Source organism: Zonotrichia leucophrys, chromosome 4A (genome assembly GCF_028769735.1).
Source record: "Zonotrichia leucophrys gambelii isolate GWCS_2022_RI chromosome 4A, RI_Zleu_2.0, whole genome shotgun sequence".
In the NCBI taxonomy this organism is placed as follows: domain Eukaryota; kingdom Metazoa; phylum Chordata; class Aves; order Passeriformes; family Passerellidae; genus Zonotrichia; species Zonotrichia leucophrys.
The window spans coordinates 8433747-8460553 of record NC_088174.1 but is presented as its reverse complement, the minus strand read 5'-3'; the positions used below and the strand labels follow the sequence as shown (position 1 = coordinate 8460553).

General features: G+C 40.5%; 2 protein-coding genes across 4 annotated transcripts in view; one reads left to right on the top strand and one right to left on the bottom strand.

The window, feature by feature from the left end:
• COL4A6 (collagen type IV alpha 6 chain) overlaps positions 1 to 20691 on the bottom strand; it is a 107644-nt gene extending 86953 nt beyond the window's left edge. For both annotated transcript variants that reach the window (XM_064713320.1, XM_064713322.1), the window contains exons 1-2: positions 20321 to 20691; positions 20197 to 20245 (exon numbers count right to left, since the gene is read on the bottom strand). In XM_064713320.1, the coding sequence (XP_064569390.1) occupies positions 20197 to 20245; positions 20321 to 20334 (63 nt within the window). In that variant the 5' untranslated portion in view covers positions 20335 to 20691. The remainder of the gene's footprint in view (positions 1 to 20196; positions 20246 to 20320) is intronic.
• Positions 20094 to 26807, top strand: part of COL4A5 (collagen type IV alpha 5 chain) — a 74353-nt gene continuing 67639 nt past the window's right edge. Inside the window, exon 1 of one of the 2 annotated variants that reach the window (XM_064713326.1) lies at positions 20094 to 20134. In XM_064713326.1, the coding sequence (XP_064569396.1) occupies positions 20117 to 20134 (18 nt within the window). In that variant the 5' untranslated portion in view covers positions 20094 to 20116. Of the gene's footprint in view, positions 20135 to 20868; positions 21173 to 26807 lie in introns of those variants that run through there. The other variant, XM_064713323.1, reaches the window with a different exon arrangement.

Genomic DNA, 26807 nt, shown 5'->3' with positions numbered 1-26807 from the left:
GTTTGAAGGTCACATTATATCCTTTTATAAACTAAATCACAATAGTAATGTTCCTTCATTTCGCAACTACATTTGCAAAGCCAACGTTTTAGCACTCTACTGAATCTTAACCTGCTTGTGGATCTGGGGTCTTTTATATTCTGGTTGCAGTCTGTAAGACTGAAGCTTGCTGGATATAGGACATTTAAACAAACTGGGCATACACAGGTTCATAAAACCTAAAAGTGTCCCCACAAGTACTGAGGGAGCCAGCTGATGTTGCATGGCTACTCTTAGTTATATCAGAGAAGTCACAGTGACCAGATGTTCCTAAGGTCTGGAAGATGCAAATCTCACTCCTGTCTGTGCACAGAACATGTGACAGCCAACTCAGCGTCTTTCTTTATGACTTAGCCTGACACTTCAGCACTTCAGTGCACTTTCATCTGAAGGCTACCATATGATTTGCTGAAGCATCACCAGAACTACATTTCTGCAATTATGCTCTACTGTTTTATCTCGTAGAAGATAAGTTTTAGCACTGTCCAGATCCTTAATCTGCATTAAAAGCTCTACCTACTGCACAAATATCTTAGCTGGATTCTTTTCCTCTCCTCTGCAAATGCTGTTTCTAATGGTTAATTTCAGAATACCTACAGAAATGATCTTGCAGAAATCAGAGCTGTCAGTGTGAAATGAACATGCAAATGCAGCATAAGGACAGCATCATTAAGGAGAACGTCAGTGTCAAGCACAGTTAAATGTTTAAAACTTGGTTTCCTGGCAAAATGTTTTTTCATACACAGCATCTGCTAATACTCAGAGCTTAAAGTATGCTGGAAATACTATATACTTCATCAGTGTTAGCCAACAGCTTTTCATCACCTTTATCACTATTCCCATTGACAGCTGCAGAATGAAATAGAGGGACATTAGCAAAATTACTAACACTGCTCCCACAACCAAAACTCTGATTTTTTTAATTTCAGCTTGGCACATGCACTATGACACAAGGTTGTTTCTCTTACAGTAGACCATCTTCAAAGACTTGTTTTATGTCAGCAATGTGAAGCAAACTAGTGCTTTCAGAAAACAGGAACAGATGAGATGTAAACAATGACGAGAACACATCTGAGAACATATCTAAAGAGACCACACTACAGAAATTTACATTCATTCACAGAACAAGGTTATTCACTTTCCTCCCACCCACATTTTGATTAGGCCAATTCTGCCTTTATTTGTACATATATATTTTATGTCTCTAAACAAATATATGGTGTCATTGTTAGAGCAAAGTAAACAGAATTCTGTCAGGGATATCTGTTAGACTTGCTCTTTGTTTTTTCAGTTTGTAATTTAAACACCATGTTTAAAGAAGACAGCTCCAGGAGAGTTTTACAAACTCTGACATTTTAAACAGTGAAGACTGTTTACCTGAAGACTCCAGGGCCTCTTAAATCATAACATCTCCCCACTCAGCTCAATGGACTATGGGAACAACTGGATGTTCTGTGACTTCTACCCACCTTGAATGCAGCAGAAGAAATCAAGTAATTGAAGGCAGAAGCACAAGAATATAGGGAAATGCTCAGGTATCTTTCACCATGATTGAAAGTTTGCATACCAGCAGTTGAAATGTGTTGATTTTAGATTTTTTTAACACCAAAAGAATGGCCAAAAAAAAACCCCAAGGTAATATAGACAGGATTCCACTTCCCTGATACTCTTGAAGAATTCATGGTCCTTTGAACATTCTTTCTGAACATTATTCTTTACACATGAAATAAAATATAGGGAGCAAAATCTGTCAATAACAACACCAAGCATCAATGCCTGTCATAAATCAATGTATTTAGAGGTACTCACCACATACACATTTAACATTGATTTCACTAGGAGAGCTCTAGAATCTTACTGACAAACACTTGCACACAATCTTGTCTGAACATTATATGTTCCTGCCAATACTCAGGTTGTTCTTAGAAAGTACTTTTCCAAAATGTCAAGAGAGCCAGGGAAGGCAAGGGTGACACAGCTCAGCTGGCCTCCTTACCCCTGTCTCTGACACAGATATCTATATTTGCATGAAGTCTTGGATCCAAGTTCACAACTGATGCCAAGCAGGGACTCAAGTCAACACAACCAAGAACACATGTGGCTCATTTTCCTAATTCAGCCTCATGTTTGTTTTGAGTTGTTTGACACTCACATATTCAGAGCAGAATATAGAAAACTATTTAGTGTATCCTTGCATATCTTGTTATATTACAGTACTGACAGCACAGAGCAAATAAGAATGGTCACTTTTTTTTGTACATGACCACAGTTCTACTCATTACAAAACATGTCACCATGATGTAATGGGTCATTTAAATCTACACAAGGCCAAACAATCTCTCAGTATTATTTATCTGAGCAACTCCCCAGAGTTGCTATACATAAGCCCCTTTAAATTTAGTAACTATGAGCAGAGACAAATTTATCTCTTAAGAGATCTAAATAACAACGAACATATGAGTCTGGCATCAGTACAGGTCAGCAAAATGCCAAAATAGACCAGCAGGGAGCCACCTCACAGCTTGGGCACTGCAAACGACCCCTCCCTGTTCCATGCTCAGGAAAAACGGTTAGGATGGTATATACAGAAAAAGCAAGAGCCAGACCACAAAGAATGTTCAATTTTTCACATACCTAAGATCTAAAATGTTAAAACGTACTCATTCCTCATGTGGCTTAAACCAGAATTTTGACTGACATTTCTTTAGTTATTCTATACAACCTTCACCATCAACCTATGGCTTATATATGTTGATCTGCAGTCATAAGATCTAATTGAATGTAAACCATCAGCTTCAATTATTTTGTATTCAGAGGTATTTTTCAAAAGATGCAGTTCACGGGTTTCACATCCCTCTGTAAAGGTCAGAATGAAAAGGAAATAAATAATTTATACTAAAAGGGAAAATAAATTGCCCATAGTTTGTGAAAAGAAACATGTAGGTCTTGATCTTGTCAGATTCCTAGGAGAGCAAAGGTAGCCTACATTGTCTAAGGCATTTTCATGTCAGATTAGACATATAAGAGCTGTGTGAATAATTGTATTTTGACAGTAACAGTTCTGTCTTCTTAATGGACCTATTAAAAATGGAAATGTTCAAATCACCCTCTGCTTTTCATACTTTGATTCCAAAAATAAGAGCAGAAGCACCTACCTAAATTTTAAGAAGAAAAGAAAAATTGTACAGGACTAAAAAGAGCTCAATACTGGCAATAATATTTTGATAACATCCAAGTGTCAAGGTTTTAACATATGCTGGACTGGCCTGAATGTGAATCCTGATTTTCTCATTGGATTTTTCCCATGTTCAGGAAGAGCTCTTGCTGCTGGGAGGAGATGGACAAGACTTCTGACCCCTGCTCCTGCACTTGCTTAAAAGGGAGGGCAAAGGTCACACAGAAGGAAAAAGGTTTTAAGCTTTCAGTGGAAGGGCAGATGTAGGTTGGAATTTAGCTGGAGGGAGGGAAAAGAGATGGGAAAGAAAAAAAAAAAGATCAGTCTGCTCACAGCTCTTCTACAAATGCTGTTATATGAAACTCATTTGCAAGGCTTTAAGGATTGAAGTTCTTGCTGGAAATACTGTACTGGCACTTGTAATAAAAATAAATAAAATAGCTTTTCCATTCCCATGAACAGCTATTGCATCTCTCTAGTTAGCCTAACTCCCAAATTCACCCACCTCACTCTCAGCTGCCAAAAGTGCTGCAGTTTTCACTGCATTCCCCAGGACACAGACTTTCTTTTGACCTCCAGATCTGCAGTCAAGTTCATCTTCTATCATTCTCCCTCTAGGATAAGTAGATGCATCTCCCTAAGAGATGACTCTCTGCTGCTTCCCATTTTCCCCTCTAAGTAGGACTGCTACAAACCTTGCTGCTCTAGTTTGCAACTATTGCTGAACTTTGATAATTCTCTAAAGAAGGAACAAAAGCTGGCCAGAAGTTCAGAGATGCAGGATCAGAAAACACTTCCTAGGGTTTGTCAAAAGAGGAGCACAGGACTGAAAGCTCCCTCTTTCCACTTCTGGTGTGAGTTTCCATGAAGCACTCACTGCACTCACTTTGTGCAGGAGCTGGAGTTCAATATCCTGCCTTGCAGCAGGTGGTAGGATGACCCTTTCCAGGCTTATTACTGTCCCACAGTATCAGTAGCATTTTTCTAGTCTCACTCACCACTAAAAAGGAGAGAGACAACAAACTGCCCTTGGCAACCCTCCAAGCTCCATTAACAAAGATGCACAGCACAGCATATGGAATTTAAGCTGGCCTTTCAAAATAGTAGCCAAAAAGAAAGTTCCTTCTTATTCACCTGGAAGATATGTGCTAAGTTTCTGTATTTATAAGTAATTGTGGTGGCTTAAAACAGGAACCAGCTGTTTGGAGGCTCAGTGAGGGAACTACGGTTGCTCTTCACTCTCATTTTGAACACTAGCTTGTGTCCAAAATTTCAGGGGCAGCAAGGCTTAAATTTCTGGCCACACAACATACCAGAAACAAAGTTCAGAAGAAAAGATCTGTTTTCTTTATAAACAACAGTAGTTGCTCATAGCCAGCACAACATTAACAAATATAATACAATAAAATTATTTCATGTGTCTGAAACATGCCTGGTTATGTATTTTACATGTATCTAGATAGCTAAAGAAATACAGAAAGCAAAACCAATGCTGTATGATTCTCCTTCTGTCAAATTACTGTATTAAAGAAATACCATATATTTTCCCATTCACAAACAGCATTGGTTTATCCTCTTGTTAGCATGTAATGTAATACAATCACTACTGAACCTAAGCGGTGAGGGAAATTCCTGCATTTAGTAATAATTAAAGCCTTGATATCCTTCACTGACTACAAGCCAAGAGAAGAATTTCACAAACAGTTGTTGAGTATTGTGACACAGGAGCATGACACCTTCACTCGGACTGAAGAAGGAACATTTTTGTTTCTATATTTTCCTTACAAGGTCCACAAATACAGAGATTTGCAAAACATCCCAGAAGGAAGCCTTCTGAAGAAAACTTCATTAAATACTTAATTTCTTGCACATGATATAATATTTGATTGCTTTCTTAATGGTTAGAAAAGAAAAAGAGAGGGGAAAAAGGGCAAAAAAAAGGCCCATTAGTTATGAAATCCCTCTGTGAAATTGTAAGCAGCAAGCTGTTTTCTAATTAAATCTGGTCCAAAAACTACTCCTGAATCCATGACTGACCACAAATCCTTATTTTAAAGACTGACTATTAAGTTACTCTTGAGGGAGAGATCCAATACTGTTAAAATATCTTAGAGAAATGTGTTTAGATGTATTTTGATTTGTTATGACAATAGTGACCACAACCTTTGCCTTGACATGAAGGAATGTGTGTATCTCACAGGAAAGTTGCAACCTTTTGCACCTAACCCCAGCTCACAAATCCCAACCTCAGCACAACTGTGTTGTCATAAGAAACTTCACCAGAAGCAGAAGTGATAGAACAGACAGGGCTGGGAATTAGCAGGAAGCATTTCTATCTCAGACCATCCTGAGCTATCAGGGGCTCTGATGAGTTAGACTTTCTTTCAGATGAGATAAAAGCCAGAGATCCTAGCATCTGGTGACCATTAGGAAGCTAGAGATATTGGAGTTATTAGACATTGAATCCTGGTCATATTCCAAGACAAATAAATTTATTCAGCCTTCCTAAAAAATTCCTCACTGTTTCAGAGAAAACCATATATTCTTCTAGCACCCCAAAGGTACTGTGCAATGTTTATTGGTATGCTGCAAAACAAACCACTAATACTACAGGAATACACTGCACTCCACAATGGCAAAACACTTGTTTCATCTATTTTATCTGTTGCCTGATAATGGCTATATTAGGTTTTGTTACCAACATAACTACCCTGAAGCCCCATTTTCCAGAGTGATGGAATATGGACAGACTGCCCACCCTGCACTGGGACCTACAGAAATAGTTTAGATGGATGAAATCCTTTAGAGTTGCTGGAGTATCACTGCAAGGAAAGAATAGGTGCCCAGCTGTGCTGTGTCCCATCCTCCTGCAGATCTCTCATGTACACCCACATGCCAGTTTACAAGTGTGCACACTATGAAAAACAATCTTTGTGTCAGAGGTGAGCACTGACATTCCTCAGGTCAGTCAGTCCTTGGTGCTCACAGAATTCCCTCTCTTCCCATCCTCCTTTGGTCATAAAAGGACTCAGGTTATTAATGGTTATGCTCCAAGTCATGCCTCAGTTAAATGGAAAAATTAGCTCCAAAACTAGATTGGCTAAATATCCTCTTCTCCTTTAAGCTTCCTCTAGAGATCAAAAGTGTCAGTGAGAGGTACTGAATTACTAATCTGGATATGATGTCAAATTCACCCCAAAAACTCTTTCCACCTGCCGTTACTGTTCTTTGAGATTCCCAGGAGGTCAAAACTAAGTAATAGCTGTATATAAACATACACCCACACGGATTTTGACTTGAATCAAGTATAATAACTTTGGATACTCTAATGTTAGTCTGACCCAAAGATTACAACCCTGATTAATTTCTCTATTTATAAGAGGAGTGTGCAATGTTCTCAGAGTGAAAAATGAGATGTCTTTTCTGGCTGGGGCAGATTTTCCCTCAGTAAATGAAATAATTTGATGTTTTCAAGAAGACTAATGTTTCTGTTGCAAGGAAAAGAAGAGAATGATTCTTTTGGATCATTGACTCAAAAGATTTATGATCTGAGCTATCACATCAACAATCAGTTTAACAATAAAATCCTGTTGCAGAAAGGTTCCTTTTTTATGGTCCCTATTTACACAGCAGCAGCATAAAGCACAGCTGTGCTCTGAGCTCACCATCCTGCCACAAGACTGAGAAAGAACAGTTTTGGGAGCAACAACAATTGTTTCCAAGACTTCTCACAGCCAGATGATTACCAACACCTTCCTACTGCAGTAAGTGATTTTAAATTAAAATCAGTCTTGAAACTCCACTTCTATACGCTGAACAACATGGAGCTCAGGTATTCTCCAGGTTTTTAGAGACAGAGAAGCTGCCATCCTTAACTAGAATAGCAGAGGAAGCTGTGTGTACACAGTTTCTTAAACAGCAGCAGCACAATTCTACAGTTGGTGTGATGAGACTGCCCCTTGCTGAGCAATATTTTCCCAGGATTTCTTTAGGTTTCACACATATCTGGCAGGTTGCAAATCTTTTGAAGTAGGATTGTATTTCAACTCTGATTTTTCATGTATGGGAGCACACTAGGGTCAGATGTGGTGACCTGAGTTCACAGGTGGGAGCATTACAAACCAAGATAAACGTGCAAGAAAGTTCACAGCTTCACAAAGTTGGGAGTTCCAGAGAAAAAAGTATTCCATGGAGATACTCAAATCTCAGATTTTTAACAAAGCCGATACAAGTACTATCTAAAGGGTATTTTTGAAAAGTAAAATCTGAATAAGATTGCATGCTCTGGACTTCTGATAAGTGCTAGATTTCCTTCCTCTAACCACAAGAAAAACAATTCACAGCTATCTATACTCCCACAACATTCATCTCACAGACAAACCTGCTGTGACAGGCACAAGGCCTACACTTGCCGTGGGAGAAATAATATCTGAGCTAAAAATTCAGCTGTGAACTGATCCAAACATGAAGTTCCTAACCTCCCCCCATGAGAGACAAACAGCAACTTCCCACTGCAGAGCAGGGGCTGCACATTGTACACCCTGACACCCCGCAGGCTCCTTTGTGGGCCGGAATACATTAATAAGGGCAAAAGGTTATTTTCCAGCAAAGTTTGTAAATTAAATTCTATAGAAAACCAAACAAAAGGTTACATGAGTGTTCATTTATCTACGAGCAGTGAGCTCAAAACAAAATATATCATTTCAGATTTTGCCAAGGTGTCCTAACAATGGCAGCTTATATACCACAGGTACTTTGCAAAGAAGACTAAATTAATTAATATCAAGTTTCAGCCAAATGTATGACCTGGGAAAGTTTTCAAATTAGTTTTTTCACTGAATTAATTTCAGCTAAGACCTTTGATAAAAACAGCATGGAAAGAGTAACTGAAAGAAAGAAAATACTTTATTTGATTACTTTTAAAGCACACAGGCTTGCAGAGTGGCACAAATGGGAAATAAAGAATGAATTAAGATTTACCCAATTTATTTGGTTAGATATAAGTTGTCCAACTTATTGGTATTTAACCCAGCTACAGAAACATTCTCTGTTTGCACCAAATCGCACACAGAACTGCCAGAAGGCCACAGCAGAGGCATCCCCCTGCCCTCCATCCTCCCTCCACACACGTGCACCCACTCCAGGCCAGGCACAGCCTCTGCTAGGAAATGCCAACAGCAAACAAGATTCCTGACACCTGGCAGGCTTCTCTGCTGGAGTTTCTCACTCCATTTAACAGCTTTTCTCCTCCCACTCCAGCTCATCCAAACACACAGCAATTAAAAACATTATTTAGAAAAGGCTCAAGCAATTACTGTCTGTTAAAAACTGAACTTTGTTCTGAACACTTAACTGGTGCCCAGTGTGCATCAAATATGATATAACCAAAACAGCAGATCCTGCAAGCCAGAAAATATTATTTATATTTTTCTTTCCTGCTGTCCAACTCTGACCTTTCTAAACAGATCTCCATCCAGCTTGTCAGATATCCTAATCAAACAGTCCAGGTGCCAATTACTTCCTACAAAGATGCAGCAAACCACACAGCTGACAGGTCTGAGATAATCCAGTCTCAGGTAAACCATCTCCTGATTTCCTCTTCTGATTTCCTCACCAGTGCTTAAGTCAAACATCCAGATGTTACATGACAGGTCCCTACAGGCAAGCACCTGACCTAAAAGCTGTGGAAGAAACCCTGATACTTTAAAGAGAATTTTGTTTTCTCCTGGTTTCCTCAAATAAGCTTTAGGGATAGGAACTGATGTTTTATTTTATATATTTAAAAAATAGCATGCATTACTGTTAAAACAAGAGCTTTCTAATGCTAGTAGAGTTAAGACACTAAATCCTTGGTGCTGTTAAACCCAACCCTGTTGTAATGCTTCAAGGAAAAAATGTGACATCACCTGTATCCCTGTGCAAAATACTGTATTACTTCATGGTTTTATTTACATTATGCCTTTATAATTTTAACAAAATAAAGTAACACTAACTTTGTTCTGCTTCTTTACACAGATGTTATTTGCTTGGCACAGTCTAATTTTTTAAGTAATACTAATTTCTAGCCAGCCTCATGGCACCTGAGTGGAATACATGTAGAGAAAAGAACAAGATTTAGGTAAAGTTTACAGTTTTGTGAAATTAAAACTGAAATTCAAACCTGCATTCAGATCAGTTTTTACAAAATATATATTTTCTATATTATTATCATAATTCTCTATTAATACATATTAGAAAAGTTAGTAGATTAGTTATGAAACTCAAGAAAGAAAAACACTTGAATCACCTTAGGAACTTGAGGAAAACACAAATAAGTGCTCATTCAACTCCCCACTAAATTTGTTTGAGTGTTTCCAACAGTTACCTGCCTTGAGGAATACCCTCCCCTCTGGGAGCAGCTCCCCCCAGCACAATGACTTCAAAAAAAGAAGAAATACATGCAATTTTTGATAAACAGGCACACAAACCACTGGAGCAGTATGATTATTTTACAGATAGCTAGAAACATAGTATGGAGAATTTAAGAAAGTTACACAAAGCCATTCATCAAGCTATATTGATAATATAATCTAGGATTCTTTATCCACAATCTTCTTTAAGTCCTCATGGTTTATCTACAAAATGCTAGCTTCCTGCCCTAATCATAAAATATCTGATAGAAGTCAATATCCTGCTACAGCTTCGTGATACCATCACACAGGAATTAAGAGATTTCAGGCTTATCAAGAGCAGAGGCTGCAGTGGTTATAAACTGAGCAAGCACAGTAAATTTCACAACTCTGTCAAGCAATTGAATGAATTGTGGTGGTTTCATCTTACAGAGATAATCTGGTTCCAAACAGAATTTGAATTCCTTTCCCATAGTAGTTTTATGATGAATTTAATGGAAGCAGTTCAGCACTTCTGTGCAACTTTTTGGAGATACAAGTTGACACTGGTGCTGCTTTGATACAGTGTGAGGTAACATCTAAATAGGCAGGTTGAAGATGCCACTGACATTTGATATAGAAGGAAAATCAGCATTACTCATGCCAGACACTAAATAAAATTCCAAAAGAAGGTGAGGCCCCCAGTGACACACTAAGTAAGCTGCAGACAAAATTCTCAGTGACCTCAATTGAACACAGCAGCCAGAGTGCAACTGACAGCAGGGTAAGTGCTTTGCAATCGACTTCACCTTTCTCACAACCACATCCACAGCCTTTAAGGGTCATACAAAGCACTTCTACTGCCTATCTAGAAAATTATCCACCTTCTGAAAAATTAAAGAACAACATTCTTCGCAAAGACTAATCCTGCTTTTCACTTTTTAAAACAAAAGCAGATAAGGAAGTGCTGTAAATCTGAGATCTGTGAGCTGCTGGGCTGCAGAAAGGCCCCTCTAAACAAGTATGTCGTGGAGCTAGTCTGTACCTGTGCCTCACTGCACATTCCTCTGGCTAAGGAATTTAGGCCTGAAACCTGGTACCCCTCTGCCCTCCTCTGAATGAGTTCATAACACCAGAATGAAGGGGAGGGAAGGAACTTTCTCAATGGAATTTCTTTAATGGAAATTAAAAGAACACATCTTGATGAAACAGATGCTTGAAGTATTTTGTCTGGTTATTCACAAAGAATACTTATTATTATATATAGAAAACACAGAACCACTTGAGGAAAATTTATCTCTGGTAAGTTCAACGTTATCATATAATCCAAATAAAATCTGTAGCCAATATCACTGCACAAAGATGTCTGGGCTGACAGTCCTCTCTGCAGAGAAAACTGTAAAACAATCACTCCAAATGTGGACAGTAACTTAGTAAAAAATAAAAACTTCAACTGAACAACCAAAAAAACCCTTCAAGTTGGCTTTTCATAGCCTTTATTTACTTCTATCCAAAATACTTGGTAAACACTTTGGTTTGTGATTCATAAAGCATCCTTTAATAGAGCTGAAAAGTTATAGCAGCACTGGAGATCCCATATAGATATTAATTAATCCTACTATACCACTGACAGACTGTAATTAAGACTCACTAGCTGGATTTTAAACCTTGCCCCTCCTCTCTGAAAGACTTGAAGAACTTGGCTGGATAGCACTAATCTGAAAGATAAAAATCAGGCAGATTCTTTGGAAACTTCACAGTCTCACGCTTGCCCATAGAAGAAAGTGCAATTGAATGGTGAGTCTTTAAGTAGCCATAATTAACTTTTTACTGTTTTGTGCCTCATTGGTTAGAGGTTCAAGCTTTCAAGGTCTCCAAAGGCGGATGGCACAAGTCCCTCACTCAGAGAGGAGCCTTAGGGCATACAAAGCACTCGGTGCAACAGTTCAAAGAAGCAAAACTCGATGCATGACTCGAGGCAAAGCCTTCTTCACACATCCAGGACAGTAACACCAGTACTCAGCCTGGCCCCGTGCAAGGACACCTGAAAATCGCCCAGGGGTGAAAGACAACACAGCAATCTCATCAAAGCAAAACCTGCAATTTGGTTCTTTGCATTGCATAAGGAAACTGTGAAATTAATTTAATAAATGAACCCTAGAGTAAGGTTGAAACATATCGAATGTTGCTGTAACTTCAACAGGAATGCTCATTTCAGGATTCAACCCATCCTGCAACTCTGCACAGTGGAGGGTCTGCAAACACGTTTGCCAAAACCTGCTGTGCTGCATGAGATGATGTTCTGCCCCAGTCCCGGGTTGGTACAGTCCCAGAAGGGCAGACTGCAAAACCTCCCGTGTGATTTTCCACGGAACAAGGGAGGGATGGGAGCTCCTGAGACTGCTGAAGCCTCCCAGCACTCCACACGCCCCAGGGCCAACACATTCACATGGAAATTGCTCCACTAAGAGATACAGGTCAAACCACAGGCTGGAGCTCACTCTAATTATCTAGGCAGATTCTGGTTTAATCCTAACAAGATTATACATTCACAGAGATTAAGGTTGTTAAAAGTACCACAGAGCAAACCATATAATCACTACACTGAAGAGACCATTAACTATTCTGTTTATGGTCACCAACTCATTTAACTTTAAAACCTCTGTGGTATTCAAGGAAATTCTCTGAACTATTTGTGGTAAAAGTGGGCTGAAGATCTGACATTTACTTTGGTGACAAGAACACATTTGTTAAAGGAGTGATTTGAAAGCTTCTTCTTTTCATCACCATATTAGCATATTTTCTCCACATTTTTCTTACATCATACATCTTTTCAAGTCACAGCAAAAAGCCAAGCACCGTATGTAGAAAAAGATTTCATAGCCTGTTTTAGCTTAAGCCAAAACTACTTTATTACGTTAAAAATGCACTACCCTTCCTTTGTAAAAATGATCACAAAGTTTACAAGAAGAGACAGCTGTTAAAAACCGTGTTTCTGATGAAAACAGACAGAAAACTTTTGCTAAATAGCAAGTAATGTATTTGTGTCACACCTATTTCCCTAGCAGAGCAAAAAACATACACATTTCCAAATCACCCCAGAACAAAGCACCTTACTTCTGGCACCCAGGGCTGAGTAGAAATCACCTCAGTCATCCCACGAGACCAAGACTCAGCACACTTCTATCATTTCTGGTAATAAAGGCTCAGCATTTTCTATGCAAAATGCTCTAAACACTGTGCAGTGCAACCCAGGACCTGCCAAGCTCACCTTCCAGCCAAATCCCCACTTCATATGTGCTGCACTTCATGGAGAGGCCGTTTACAGAGATACACTGATTACACAGATAACGTTCCAACTTTTCAACCCTTCACACACACTTGGATAATAGTCTGAAACTTCACAAGGCTGACGCTGAAAGCCTACAGGCTCCTTTTATGGAAAAGTCTGAAGAGTACTATAAATTCTTAATTTTCCAAGCTTGCTTTTTGTTCCTGCAGGCTATGTTCTTCCAGTTGAGTTACACCCTGCTTTGTGGATAGCTTTAATCATCCAAGTACAATACAATGATTCACCTTCCTATTGTTTTGATGTGTTTCTACTACAGTAGTAGTAATAACTCCAAGTTGCTTTTAAAGAAAGTTTTTTAAATAGATATTTTACAGAGCAAGTGGTATCTGCACAATATTTCACAGCAAGTTACATAAGGAGAACTATTACAACTTTAAAATGGTCCTGCTTATTTCATGTCCACAGAAAGATACCTTACTACTTGTGAGGGCATGACCTTATTAAAAAATTAATAACTCCAAAGATTCAAACAAATGGATAAGGAATGTAAGAAATTGATTTGAAAACACTCTAAGATGTGAGCAGGTAAAGGACATGCAGCAATTTTTAAAAGTTGGGAAAAGAAAAGCACTGACTTGTCGCTATTCAGAGCTTTAAAGTGATGCTGCTAGCAAAAAAGAGTTGGTGACATTTAATTTGTGGAGATTTGAAGAAGCAGAGGAGCATTCATAAGTCTGTTTCTGCTTAACTTCACTTTCATTTTCCTCTCCTCTGATTTTTAGGTCAAAACCAACCCCTCCAAACAGTGCTAGAAATTAACTGATGCAGTTGGCTTTCAGCTTTGTACAAACACCTCATCCTCATCTCTAGAAAGCTGCAGGTTTTATCTACCAGCCAAAAAACATGCTAAGAAAATAGTTTATTTTGCTGTTGCTACCTTGTTTCCAACCTTTCTTCTTCAATGGAAATAGAAAAATGACAAATATGCAAAAATGAGGAAAATTAAATGTTAGTTTCATATCTTACTTCTATGTATTGCCTTTTCTAGCTAGCTGCCAAGGAGTCCAGCTACAACACCCAGCTGACCTGTGCCATCTCACAGGGGTCTTGCCAGACGCTTGTGCCAAGCATGGAATTGTTTGCTCCTCCACTAACAGGGAAAGCAAGGAACATTAGGTGCAAACCTCTCAAAGAGATTTGTGCAACTGAGATTCCTGGGTAACAGGCACTGACACGTCCTCACGCTGCTGGGAGTGAGGCATCAGAGAAAGCACTGCAGGATTAACAGCAGCGATCCTGGCAGCCTCCCTGGCTATTAAAGCACAAAGGAGACACAGAAAGGCAGAGCAGCTCATGAGCACGTTGAGGCAAGGGCTGGAGGCTCTATGAAGTACAGCAGATTCCAGCCAAAGAGGAGAAAATAGAGCAGTGAGTGAATGAGGCAAATTCAGAATACAGTAGCTACAGTGGGCTGAAGCAAATCAGACCAATTTGGTTCACAGAGTTGATTCTCTCAGTGTTAAGGTAACCAAGTGAGCAGAGACTATGCAAACTGGATGGTGCTGGCTCAGTGGCCCCAAGAGGTTGACACAACCAAAGCTAATCAAAATTCTGCAGAAACAACAAGGGAAGCACAGACCAGAGGGACATCTACAGCTTTGTATCCATTTGGGTGTGAGCAGCATTAAAAGGCCAGCAAAGTCACCTCTGGCCAGCAAGAACTGTTAAAAAATGTGGCAAAGTCAAAGATGAAGCAGATCAATGGAACCATTCCTTTGACTTGGTATTTATGTTTCCTCTTTGTGCTTCTTCAGACCTGAGGGAAGAGGAAACCATTCTGAAAATATGAATTTGATTATAATTAGTAGATTATTGTCAACAACTTTGTAAAGTAGTTAAACTAAACTCTTGGAAACTGCAGCAACACAACTTCCATATAAATCACACCATCAGGGAAGGGGAAATCATATGGAAAGAGTCAAGGCAGGCTGAACTGCAGGAAGCCTGTGCAAAAAGCACAGGAACAAATTATTTGCTTTTCCCATGTATTTTCAGATTTATTGCCTACACCTCTAAATTTCCTTTTTTGCAGGGTACAGGTAACAAGAACTGCATGATTCCACTTTAAATGCTCTTTCTGTTCAGACATGTAAATGGAAATAAGCATTTAAAGCTCAGTCAGGGTTTATAGCTTTTCCAGGAGAGTGAGAGCCTCTCTGGGTTATATGGGTATCTAGGAAAAAAATAACAAAAAAAACGAAAACAAAGCCCCAACCACCTAAAGAAATTAAGTTTCTAATGTCAGTGCCTGATCTCTTTTCCCACTGATCCTACTCCAGTAATAGCCAACACTGCAGTCACTATCAAGACTGCATTTTGCAGGTACCCTCTAACAAGCAATTCAGCCTCCTCCTAATCCCTTTTGAAACACAGACTGACCTTGCTAGAGCAATCCCTCTCACAACTAACAACTGAGATTTTATTCTATTTTTTTCCACAATAATAGTCCTTATTTTGAGACTTGAATTTTAGAGAGCTTGAAAATAATCTATCAACGAAAGCTTTAAAAAATTCTTATTTTTATTTCTTAGTCATCATTATAACATTTAAGCTGAGATGCAGGCATTACCAAACCCTACTCATAAAGAGATTCTCTATAGCAAAGATGGACAAAGAGGGGAGAAGCCCCAGCATGAGAGCTCCACCTCCTTTAGGGACACCAGCATAACAACAGCAGTTCTTAAGTCAAGGGAACACAGTGGCTGATGCCAATGATTGTCCACAAGAGGAAATAAAATGGAAAATAAATGCTTCTTCAGGTCATACAGTGCCTCTCACAGCTATACAAAAAGAAGCCACAGCTTTAAAAGGATAATGATATCACAAAAGCTCTTCAGAATGCAATCACATGCATTACTTCATTTCATAGCTGCTGTAACCTGACACAACATCCGAATGCCAAATAAAATCCCACTTGCTCAACTGTCTTCAGCATATAGGAAATATTCAGCAAATAAGCAATTATTTGTTCAAATGGAAAAGTATATCCAGCTTTAAATGAAAATTTCCCCTAAAATGCAATGTCTTAGCAAGAGCTAGAAAATCAGCCCTTTCATCAACAATCCGTTTCTTTTCTTATTAATTGTCCTCATTTTGCTACAGAACTAGAGTAGAATTCTTATAATTTTACCATAGACCTATTGTTATTCAAACTTGACCTTTGCAGAAGGACCATTCTCAATGCAGTACTGAATCTTCACAAACAAGTGCCCGCACAGCCATGCATTCTTACAGGTTAGAGGCCGCCTTGTCCGGTAAACAAATCCTGAGTTTTATATTATTATTTGATTTCTGAAGACTCCTTCCTTATAAAAGTAACTTTACTAGTGTCTACTTTACTGTAGATACTAGTTTTTTTCCCAATAAAGTTTATGGCTACATAAAAATACAGCTGTAAAAGTCAAGTTACAGAAGGGTTGCATACTTATAAGTACTGATTAAAATGGCTAAGGAAAGGTCAAAACTTTATAAAAACCTTTCAATGGATAACATCATATTTGCAGAAACTGAATTGGGAAGTGTTACAGTTAGAGCTGCAACTCTGGTTTTAAATATCCATAATTAAACAGATAATTTTTCTGCTCTGTCAGAGGCTCTGGAACAAAATTTATTTTTGGCCATTGAAAACAAGGAGTTGAGCTCAATTAAGCTGGTCCAGTACATACTAAAGGAAAAGACACTATGAACCATTTGTATCATAGATATAAAAACAATAGAAAACACACAGAAAACCTGGGATATATTAAGACATAGATAAATAAGATCACTTAGGCTAGCTTGTCATAAACTAGCAGAGCTTCAGTTACTCAAAATAGAGCAGCCTTCCCAGAACTGGTTTTACACACAGTTTTTGTTTGCCTTACTTGGAACTGAAGATGTTCTGCTGAAAAAGATACCAAGTGCTAGGAAAAGGAAGTGGCTCTAGTTAATCTGCACATTTATTAGCTAAAAAACCAAAAAGAAAGAAACAAAACCAAACAAAAAGAGCACAAAACAACAAAAAACTCCACCCAGATTTGAAAGAGTTGCAACAGTACATGAAGTCCACTCACAGAAGAAACCCTACTGAACTCCACCTGAAAGCTCAGTTGTTCCAACAGAACATGTCTGACAATAAGTCCTTACAGTAAGTACTGTAAGTACTTCTTTACATCAAAACTAGGTGTGCTCAACTACCTCAACATCAGAAAGTGAATAAATGAGGAGTTACCATGCCACCTGTATGCCAGGGATGCTCTCAAGGGGGCACAGACTGGCTGCACAGGACTGCAGCTCAGCTGAGAGCTTTGTGAAGGGACATGAATCTCAAATTTCATTACAAGAGGCTGTCTGTCAGTTTAGTGACCATTTTCACCACATGCTCCACCTCACATTTATGACATCCCAGAAACATCAGCAAAACTCCAATTATGCTTTTAAAAGTCCCTCTCCTAAAAACTCTGCTTTGCACTGAAGCCTGCAACAGCCTCAGGGGAGGACTGTAATTAGCCAAGGCAAATCCCTGCCTCTCTTGCACTGCTCCAATATTTTGTGTTATCTCCCCTACCTTTGGACAAGCTTTTGTCAGTTGTCTTAGTGCAATGAACATCTTGAGGACAGCACTATGTTGTTGTTGTGTGTTTGCACAGTATCCTGCACTGATGCTCCTGGTTCATTATTAATGAAAATTATTGCTACTAAAAGACTGAAACCATGAATGAAGCAGAGCTTCTGGAGGGACTCCAGGGTGAAAACTATTAGGGGGAACTCTTAGGTCACTCCCAGCAACTGGTCTCCAGGGTAACAATCTCTCTGCCAAGTAACCCCATGTGTAACATCCAGTCATCCATGTTTCCAACATTTGCTTCAAGAAAACAGAGATCGTGTTACAAGACTAATTTTGTACTGCCATTCAAAATAATTATCATTTATATCCAATAAAAATAATTATTAACTAAGATATTAATTCAGATACACATTAAAATTCTTATTCTTACAGAAAGGGAGATGATCACACCTCATAACTGAGACCTCTGAATCAAAGCCAGCTTTGATACAAGATGCTGGCCTGATGCCAGCCACTGGTCATGTCCACAGTACCATTTCTAAAGAGTGCTCAAGAACTTAGAACAACATTTTAGTGAAGTTTCTTTTACAACAGATAAGTTATTGAAATGAGATTGTTTAAAAGAAAAAAAAAAAAGGACAAAGTTATAAATTACATGATGTCCAGCACCAAGTTGGCAGTCTCTGTGAATGGTCTTCTAGAAGTTGTTACTCCTTAACCTAAAGTTTCAACCTCATTTTATTGACATTATACTTCACTGTGCTCCAGCACTTCAAATTATACACCAGAGATCCATTAAGAAGTGTTTCAGAGATCCTAGTTTTCCTAAAAAATCTCTGTTTAGTGCAAGTTCAATCATCAGTACTTTTTCTTGACAGCTTACTTCATGCTGGAAGGTGTTTGGATGTGTTTTTAAGTCAGTAAGACCAGAAAGTCAGTTATTAACCTGCTGTATCTGAATTTGACAAAAACATAGTTTTACTCTTTCCTGCTGGCCATGCTTGACAGTATTTTAATAGAAATCATTAAATCCATTATCTGCTTAGACATATAAAGTACTAGGTATTTTATGGAGCTATTTCTGATTCTTCTTCATATATTTAGACTGATTACACAGCAACTAAGATTTTCATCATTTTCTAACCCTGAAGAAAACTATTAAGGAGACTTAGAATTATCATGTAGATATTAATTTTAATTATTGTGATTGACTTAATTGACAAGAGTCCCTTTATGGGCAGTGAAAGATGTTAAAAAATTAACAGGAATCTGACTGCTTAAGAGATGTTTTCCAACAGGTATGGAGCAAAATTGGAGCAAACAATTGAATTGTTAGCTACATCTGCATCAATCAGCAATAATTTCACTGCCATATCACATAAATTTATCTCAATGATTGCAAAATGTGGCACATTTGTCTCAAAATAATTTCAACATTTGCCTTTAAAGTACTTGCTTTATAAAAGTCATTTTTACCTAGATTCCACTGCAGTAAGAACTTCTGGTAGAACAGTTCTTGGTTTTGTTGAATAAAACTCTCTAATCTTTTAATCTTTGAGAAGATTAGAGCTTGTAACTACCACCTGATCAGGATGATGAAATTCTACTACTGCAATTGATTATGAAAAATACAAAACATAATCAAGCCTTTCCTATTTATAAAAAGTACAAACCCTCTGCTATTAAACCTTTTCAAAAGATTTCTTCTCAGTTGCACAGAAAAGTTATAGATCCCTAAAATTTTAATCAAGAGTAGCAAAAGCAGTAGAAAAACATTGGCTACCAAGTCAAGAACCCATGTTTCAAGTGGTTTTGTTAGAAATCTGTCTGAAATTGAATCAAAATAAACATGCTTAAAATATACTATACTAACATTCATTCAATATTGTATTTGCACTGTAAAATCCACACCACAAACATTATTGTCCAATCTTAATTTACATTACAATGTAACAAAGAGGTGTTTTTGAACTGCTGACTGTTCATCAGTTGGACACTTAATTTAGGCTACAGATTTATTCTCTAGTTAAGGGGGCTAACAATTGTGGATTCCAGTTGCTGAAAATCTACTGCAACACCAAAAAAGAAAATGATGAACATTAAAACAATCTGTAGTCCCCTACTACTCTGTTTAAACATTAATTAGCAACAGCAAGAGAAAATCCATGTTTACGTCATAAAGTTGTCAGATAGATCATAAAGTCATTGTTTCTGTATACCGACTTAGAATTTAAAAGACATTTACTAATCCATAGTCATGAACGTTGATACAACACTTAAAAGCTTAATCCTTTAATTTCTCACATCTCCTTCACTTAGTTATGACGTGTTCTGGATTGGATCCCTTGTGAATAAGGACCCAGAGGGTCAGCTTTCACAGCAAGGTTTGAGAAGATGCTAAAAAAGAACTCAAGGCAGTCAGTTTCAAAGAGAGACACTGATCACACTATCAGGCACTAAAAGCTGTTACACCGCATACGGACGCTCTTCCACCCAGTGCACTTTTCAGAGGCTAGTCAAAGTAAAGCAGGCGAAAGGCAAAAAGGAACTCTGGAGTAAAGGTGTACGGCAATTTAAAAAAAAACCCGCGCATCTTTCAGAGGGCAGTGGGGATACGTCTTTTTTCCGGCTGAAGGATGCCCAAACCCCGACAGGTTCGACCACGCACGTTCACCTGCAGCGAGCACCGCTGCGGCCGGGACCTGCACACACTTACCGCACTCGCCAGCTCCGCGCCCAGCCAGAGGAGCAGCAGCAGCAGCGCCCTGCGGGAGGCAAAGGGATACGGTCACGGCGGGCCAGGGGCGAGGCGGGGAGGGGCGGCCGCGGCTGGCACTCACCCTGTGCGCCCCATGGCCCGGGCAGCCCGCGGGGACCGGCACGGCGCGGCCAGGTACCCGCCGGAGGAAGAGGAGGCCCCGCCGTCACTCGGGGCGGGCAGGGCACGGTGCGGCCGCTTCGCGGGCTCCTTCCCCACACGGCGGAGCACCGGGGGCGCCGAGCGCCGGCAGTGCCCGCTCGGCTCGGTCACTGCTCGCTTCCCGAAGAGCGCAGCCCCTGCAGGCGCTCACAGTGTGCCCAGGCAGGAAGTTTGCGCGGTCCCCGCCAAGGCGTCGCACCTGAGCGGGGCCGGATGGGCCGGATGGGCCGAGACTGAGCCGGGCGAGCCCCGCGCCCGCCGCCCGCCCCTCCAGAGGGGCGACCCGGGACTGGCAACAACACCCCTTCACCCACCCACCCCTGCAACTTCCGCTGCAGAAAATAGTCCGGGGTCCAGCTGCCCGCCCGGTGGAGGTGCAGGGCGGGGAGAGGCGGCGCCCGCTCTTCGAGCCGACAAAACCGCGGCGCCCGAGGGAAGGGTGGGGGGATTGTGGCCCCCTCGGAGAGGGGCGGTAGCAGCGTGCCCCACACCGCCCGCCCCCGGAGCGGAGGAATACTGTAGTCCCGGGAGGACTTGAGCCAGGAGAAGCGGGCGAGTGCGGCAGAGGGGCGGGCGCTGGCGTCGGGGCGGCCGGTGCGAGCCGCCTGCAGGAGCCGCGCTGCCCCGCCGGGCTATGCCCGCGCCTCAGGGCCGGCCCCAGAGCTCCTGAGCGGGCGGGATGGAGCCGCGGCGGCGGGGCTGCAGCCTGGCCGCTGGCTGCTTGGTGGTGGTGCTGCTGGGGTGCTGGGGGCCGCAGGAGGCGGCGGCGGCGGTGAGTGCGGGGCGCCCTCCTTGTTCTCCTTAGGAGCCGCGGTCCCTGCCGGGCGCGGCCGCGGTGCGGAGCCCTGGGGGGAGCGTTGGAGCTCCTTTGGGGCTGGGGTGGCTGAAGGTGGCATCGCTCTGACAGGAGCTCGGTGGCTCCGGGTGGGGGACGGCGAGGCTGGGCCGCGGGAGGGTCTCTCCGGCTGCCCGCGGGTGTTGGGGCTCCCGGGCCGCTCTTGCCGGGCAGAGCCCCGCGGTGCTGCCCCGTCGGACCCGACCGCTATCCGTGGGCCGCCCGCACCTCTGGGTTCGCCGGTGGCTCCGGGGAGTGAGGGAGTGCGAGGCGGGGGAAGCCCGGGTGAACTTAGTGTGGGCTCTGAACCCGCTGTTCCTCCAGGACAAAGGAGGAAAGATTTTCCCCCCTTGCCTTTTCCCCCCAAAGAACTCTGTGGAGCGGTGTCTGAGCTCTTGCCCCTGAGCCATCACCTGCAGCCGTGAGTAACACTTGGATGTGGCACGGAGATGGAGCCATGTGGGCATGGTCTGTCGGAGCACTGTGCCTCACACCGGGACTTGCTTTTCTCGAGGGTTGTATTTCTGCTTTCTTAAAACTCAAGTGGAAGTGCTAGCGGAGGTGGCAATGTGTGCGGTGTGGTACAGAGGCGGCCTGGAGGAGCCTTTGGGTCTCTGTGCTTGGAAAAGGGATGCTGTGCCGGCTTCCCTGCCGTGGCAGGGCCTCGGGACTGAGGGGTGGGAGAGGTGATCGCTGGCTTCAGGTTTCAGGCTATTTGATTAGGACCTTTAGCTGCTAACAAGTGGTGAAATGATCTAAAGAGGCTCCCACTTTAACCTGCGTCAATTTCAGATTTGATGATCCATGTATATTTCTTAACTTTTTTTTTAAGTTTACTTGAAAAGTGGAAAGAAAAAGCCAGATTTCTGTTGTTTAGGACTCCTTTCTAGTTGAAAAGTCATAATACATTATGGTAATAGGTGCAGAGTATAATTCTGCTACTCCCCCCTTCAATTCTGTAGTTAGTGCTGACAAAATCTTATTTGTCTTGAGCTCTCCTTTGAAGTGCATTCCTTTACAGTGAAACTTTCCTTTTTCAGAGGGCAGATGAAAGGTCTACAAAGACCAGCCATAATATACTTCCTTCCTCTTCCACCCCTCCTTGCTGTGCCCAGGTGGGAACCCAAGTGTAAGTGATCCTGGTGTGCCAGCAGTGCTCACTGATACAGAGCTGCTCGGCTCCACATTGTCTGTGGCACTGCTGCTGTGCTCAGCAAGGCCTCAGCCCAGCCTGCCACAGCCCCCACCCCGAAGACAGACCCAGGCACTCCCACCTACAGGGCTTCACTGTTTTAGGGGTTGAAGATAGGGAGGTTTGTGTGCGTAAATTTGGCCATTTTCTTTCTGCATCCAAGCAGAGTTCTGTGTGTGCAATTACTGGGAATCTGGGGGGTGTGGAAACGGGGGTCTGTGGTGACCCTGTAAGAAGTCCCCTACCATGGGAGAAATGAAGAAGGGAGCAAAACCAGTGGTAGAATTTCTGGTTCTTAACACTCCCTTGTGCTGCAGCCTCTCTTTTAGGATTTGCAGTGAGATAAGATTTGCTGAAGACCCAAGGGCTAAGTGGGGGTGGGGGGAAGAGAGAGATGCCTCTGTTCCAAACTACATAAATCCCACTGGTCTTTTGTAATATGGTTTTTTCTAATGGTTTCTCAGTACTTTGGTTTTCTGATGTTTTTTTAATTTCCTGTGATAACACTAAATATTGCTGATCCTTGTTAATGGGTATCAGCAATTTATTCTACTTTTGACTTCAAGTAATTTTGATACCATTATTGAAATAGTACTTGAAATTGTTATTCAACATTATCTTAATTCACATTTCCAATTAAAAAATCCTCTTTGCTCCAGATCGTTGTGATAGTGTGTATTGCTATGTGATCAGTTACCAAATGACAGAAGATAGTTAAGAGTTCTCTGCCCATCACAGAGAAATCCCTGTGACTTATTAAAAAAATCCAAAGTAATGTTTCATACTGAAGAGGGGGGATGGATTTCATTGTTCAGATTTCATTGCTGAGTTTTCACAGCCCATGGTGTACACTTGGGGAGCAGCATATGGATCATGCTATGCACTCTTGCGCAGACTCATTGTCGATGTAGAGTGAAGTGTGTAACTACTGATGAACAGGGTAAAAGTAACTGGGAGTTTGAAAATTATTTTACTTTTGAGTGGAGAATGAATGAAATGGAAGATTGTTTCATCAATTAATGAAGTTAGAATATTTTTTTAAAGTGCTTATGTGCGCTTTTAGCAGGGGGTATGTGGGCTTATTCCAATGGACAATTTCAATTATTGCTTAACTGCCTTGTTAGTTTTAATATAAATCTACATGCATGTATATAAGCCAATCTTTTATAAGCAGAATTTTTTTCTTCTCCTGGCAGGTTTACACTTGCACTATGTTATAGAATTGCAAGCTGTGACTAGGAAATCTGTTTAATTAAAGGACATAGACTAGATTTGTCAGTTATGCTGTCTATGAAACTCACTAGAAGTTAGTGGCTGACTATTGGCTTATATTGGAACAATTTCCCTCATAGCTAAGGCCTAGATTTTTAAAGTGTTAATAGACTTTGTCCACCCAAAAGTTAGTAAAAATTGATTAGTGTCTCCAATGTCTTTTTCCTTTGCCTTCCATTATAATTCCAATTTGACTGAAAGTGTAGAGTTGAAAAGAGTTGTTCAAGTATAATAAGACAGGCTGGCAAGATGGATATAATTTGTGTTTAAGGAAGTCATGTATTATTTGTGAAAGTTGTCCAGGTTTAGTTGAGAGTTCTTTTTTTCCTTTCAGAAGTTATCATAGGTACAAATACATGGTACCATGTCAGCAATTACAATGTACATGATCAATATGGTTAATTTGACAGTCATCTGTGTTTCCTGTTTGTTCTAACTCTTTCATCATGGTAGTGGTGGTGGTTGTTATTATTTTCCATTTCATAACTGGCAGTGGCTCTTTCTAGTTACAAAAGCTAGGTCTGTAAAAGCAGAAAGTAGTGGAAGCTGGCTCTTAGGATTCAGAAGGTATTTAATCCTGAAATTCTGTAGATGTGTCTTGATTAGTCATGCACAAGATGGGTTTCATAACATCAAGGCTCAAGGCCTCCTGCTTGCAACTTATCATTTGTCACATGTTCTGATTTTGAATTTTCATGGCTTTTAGTTGAAGATATATAATAAAAGTTATATCTCAGCTTTTCTTCCAGCATGTACTAAAATGCTAACAAATCCAAGGAATCCTGAATGAAGCAGAATGTAAGAACAATTTAGACCATAACAGAATCTTTTACAAAATCATTATGTATTTTTTGCAGTTTTTCCACATGATGGAAATAGAGTGATATTTCAGTGGAACTTCCTAGGCTTTCATTTTCCTGGTCATGAATGAATAGTCTATGCACTGGAACCAATTATTAGTTATCTTTCTTAAAGTACAAAGGGACATTTTCCTAGGATAAATTAGTTAATTTATTTAATAGCAAATGTAAATTTATGTAGTGATTTTTTTCTACTGTGAATAAGCAGTGATGCTTACTGTAATGCAATTAGCTGTTGTTGGGTTTACTAGAACATGTGCAAACTTTTCTGTATTACAAAACTACTGAAATGATGAAGGGCATCCCAGCAAATCTAATGTGCATATTTTCAGTCTGGAGCAGAGTACAGGGAGGAATGTGTTTTGGACATGCAGTGAAGATGCATTGTGCATTTTTACCTTTCATTCACTGAGATTAAAAAGCTTCATTTTCCCTTTGTATCAGCTGTGCCAACCCTCCTGATCACCCCAGAGCAAGGTGGGCAGGCAATGCTCAGGTGTATGTTCTAGGAATGGCATTGCACACATGCACTGAAGGGACAGCAGCCTCTGGCAGTGCTGATAGTACCAGACACAATTGTTTGGAGTTAAGACACTTCTTGCTTGTCTGTTGCATAAGGCCCTGTGGACTCAGTAACATTAAAAGCCACTGGGATGCTTTAAAGTTCCTGCTCAATGCAATGTTTGGCAGTGTCTGGTGTTGACTGCAGACTTTTTAGTGCTGTAAAGCATCTATTCTCAAGAGTACCTGAAATAAAACTTGTTCAAAATATAGAGTGCTGATGCAGTTTTAAGGATCACTAAGTGGTGTTCTCTACCCTCCTCTGAAAGGTTTGCAATGCAATTAAACCTCATTAAATATCATTGATATAGTGCAGTGTCTGAAAAAAAGGCAATGTGCTGAGCATCCTGGGTATGTCATGGCTAAGTGTGGGGAGGAGAAGCTTCAATGTAATGTGGAATTGTCATCAGAATAAACATAGCTGAGATGAAAAGGGTCCCAGTTATACAAATAAATCTATTGCTTATTTTTAAAATATTGCTTTGCAATTGACTGAGTCTTGCAGTGGTTAAGTCTTTCTTGGACAACTTGTTGTGAAGCAGTGCAAGAAGCAAAGACTGCAGGATGTGATCTTAAAATTAAGAGAGATGAATGAAGGGCAATTAGATAATTGCAAAGCTGTATTACAAGTTTTACATTGTAGCTTAAGCCTGTTAATCCTTTACTCTCCCTTCTTCCAGAAGCCATGATGCTGAAACTAATGCATTAGTAGACATCTCTTTAGTCTGCTTCAAAAAGACTGATAGTGTGTGATTCCTGGTTATGAAACCCTGCCTCTCTTTTTACATGTTTGAGTAGGACACTGGACTAAATAACCTCAAGGCTCTTTCCAGCCTGAAATATCCTAAAAGTCTAAAATTACATGGAAGTGCAGTTGTGCTCCTAGATATACTTTTTGTTAAGACAGTTTTCATAACGAGTAATTAAAAGTTAATTATAATTCATTAAGTTAAATTGCAGATTGCAAGGTATCAGATTAAATGGGGGTTTTTAAAATTTAGTTTCTACTAGTTAAAAAATCATCTCTTAAGGTGTCAGCATACAGCATTCAGAATTTTAATTTTGTCTTCCACTTTTGTGGAGGTGTCTTATGAAGTGTGTGTTTGTATGTGTATTATTCTGTTATAATGGAACAGAAGACAAATTGTAGTGGCAATATAGATAATGTTTAGGGGTTTTGGTTTGGGATTTTTTTTTTTACTTGAGGACTGTGTTGGGAGTTGGAAAGGAAGGGGCTTTAAAGCTATGGATTTCAGCTCACTTGAAGGCTCTTGGTTATTGCAGCTCTGTTGGATTTCTTTGTCCCCTCCCTTTCGAGGGCAAGGGAAATAGTTTAGTCTCTCATCTGTACTTTGTTTCTTTTACCTAATCTCTACAGAGAATTAAAATGTCAGAGTTGAATTTCAATCTCTTCTCTCTCCTAGCAGTGTAAAAGGCATATGTGTGCAACACACTGCTGGTTTAGTTTATTATCTACAGTAGGATTCATTTTATTGAGGTATAGCTAGACCTGCAGAGCTGTCCTGCTCTAGTCTAACATGATGCCAGTGCATACTAGATAAGCTTTGCTGCTGCAGCTCTGCTGAAATCCTGCTTTTCCCTCACTTTCCTCAACATAAGCCAAGGTTTATTCACTTCCCTGAAGTGAATACTAACACAGGTTAGTAAGTCTTTTTGCCAGTGTCTG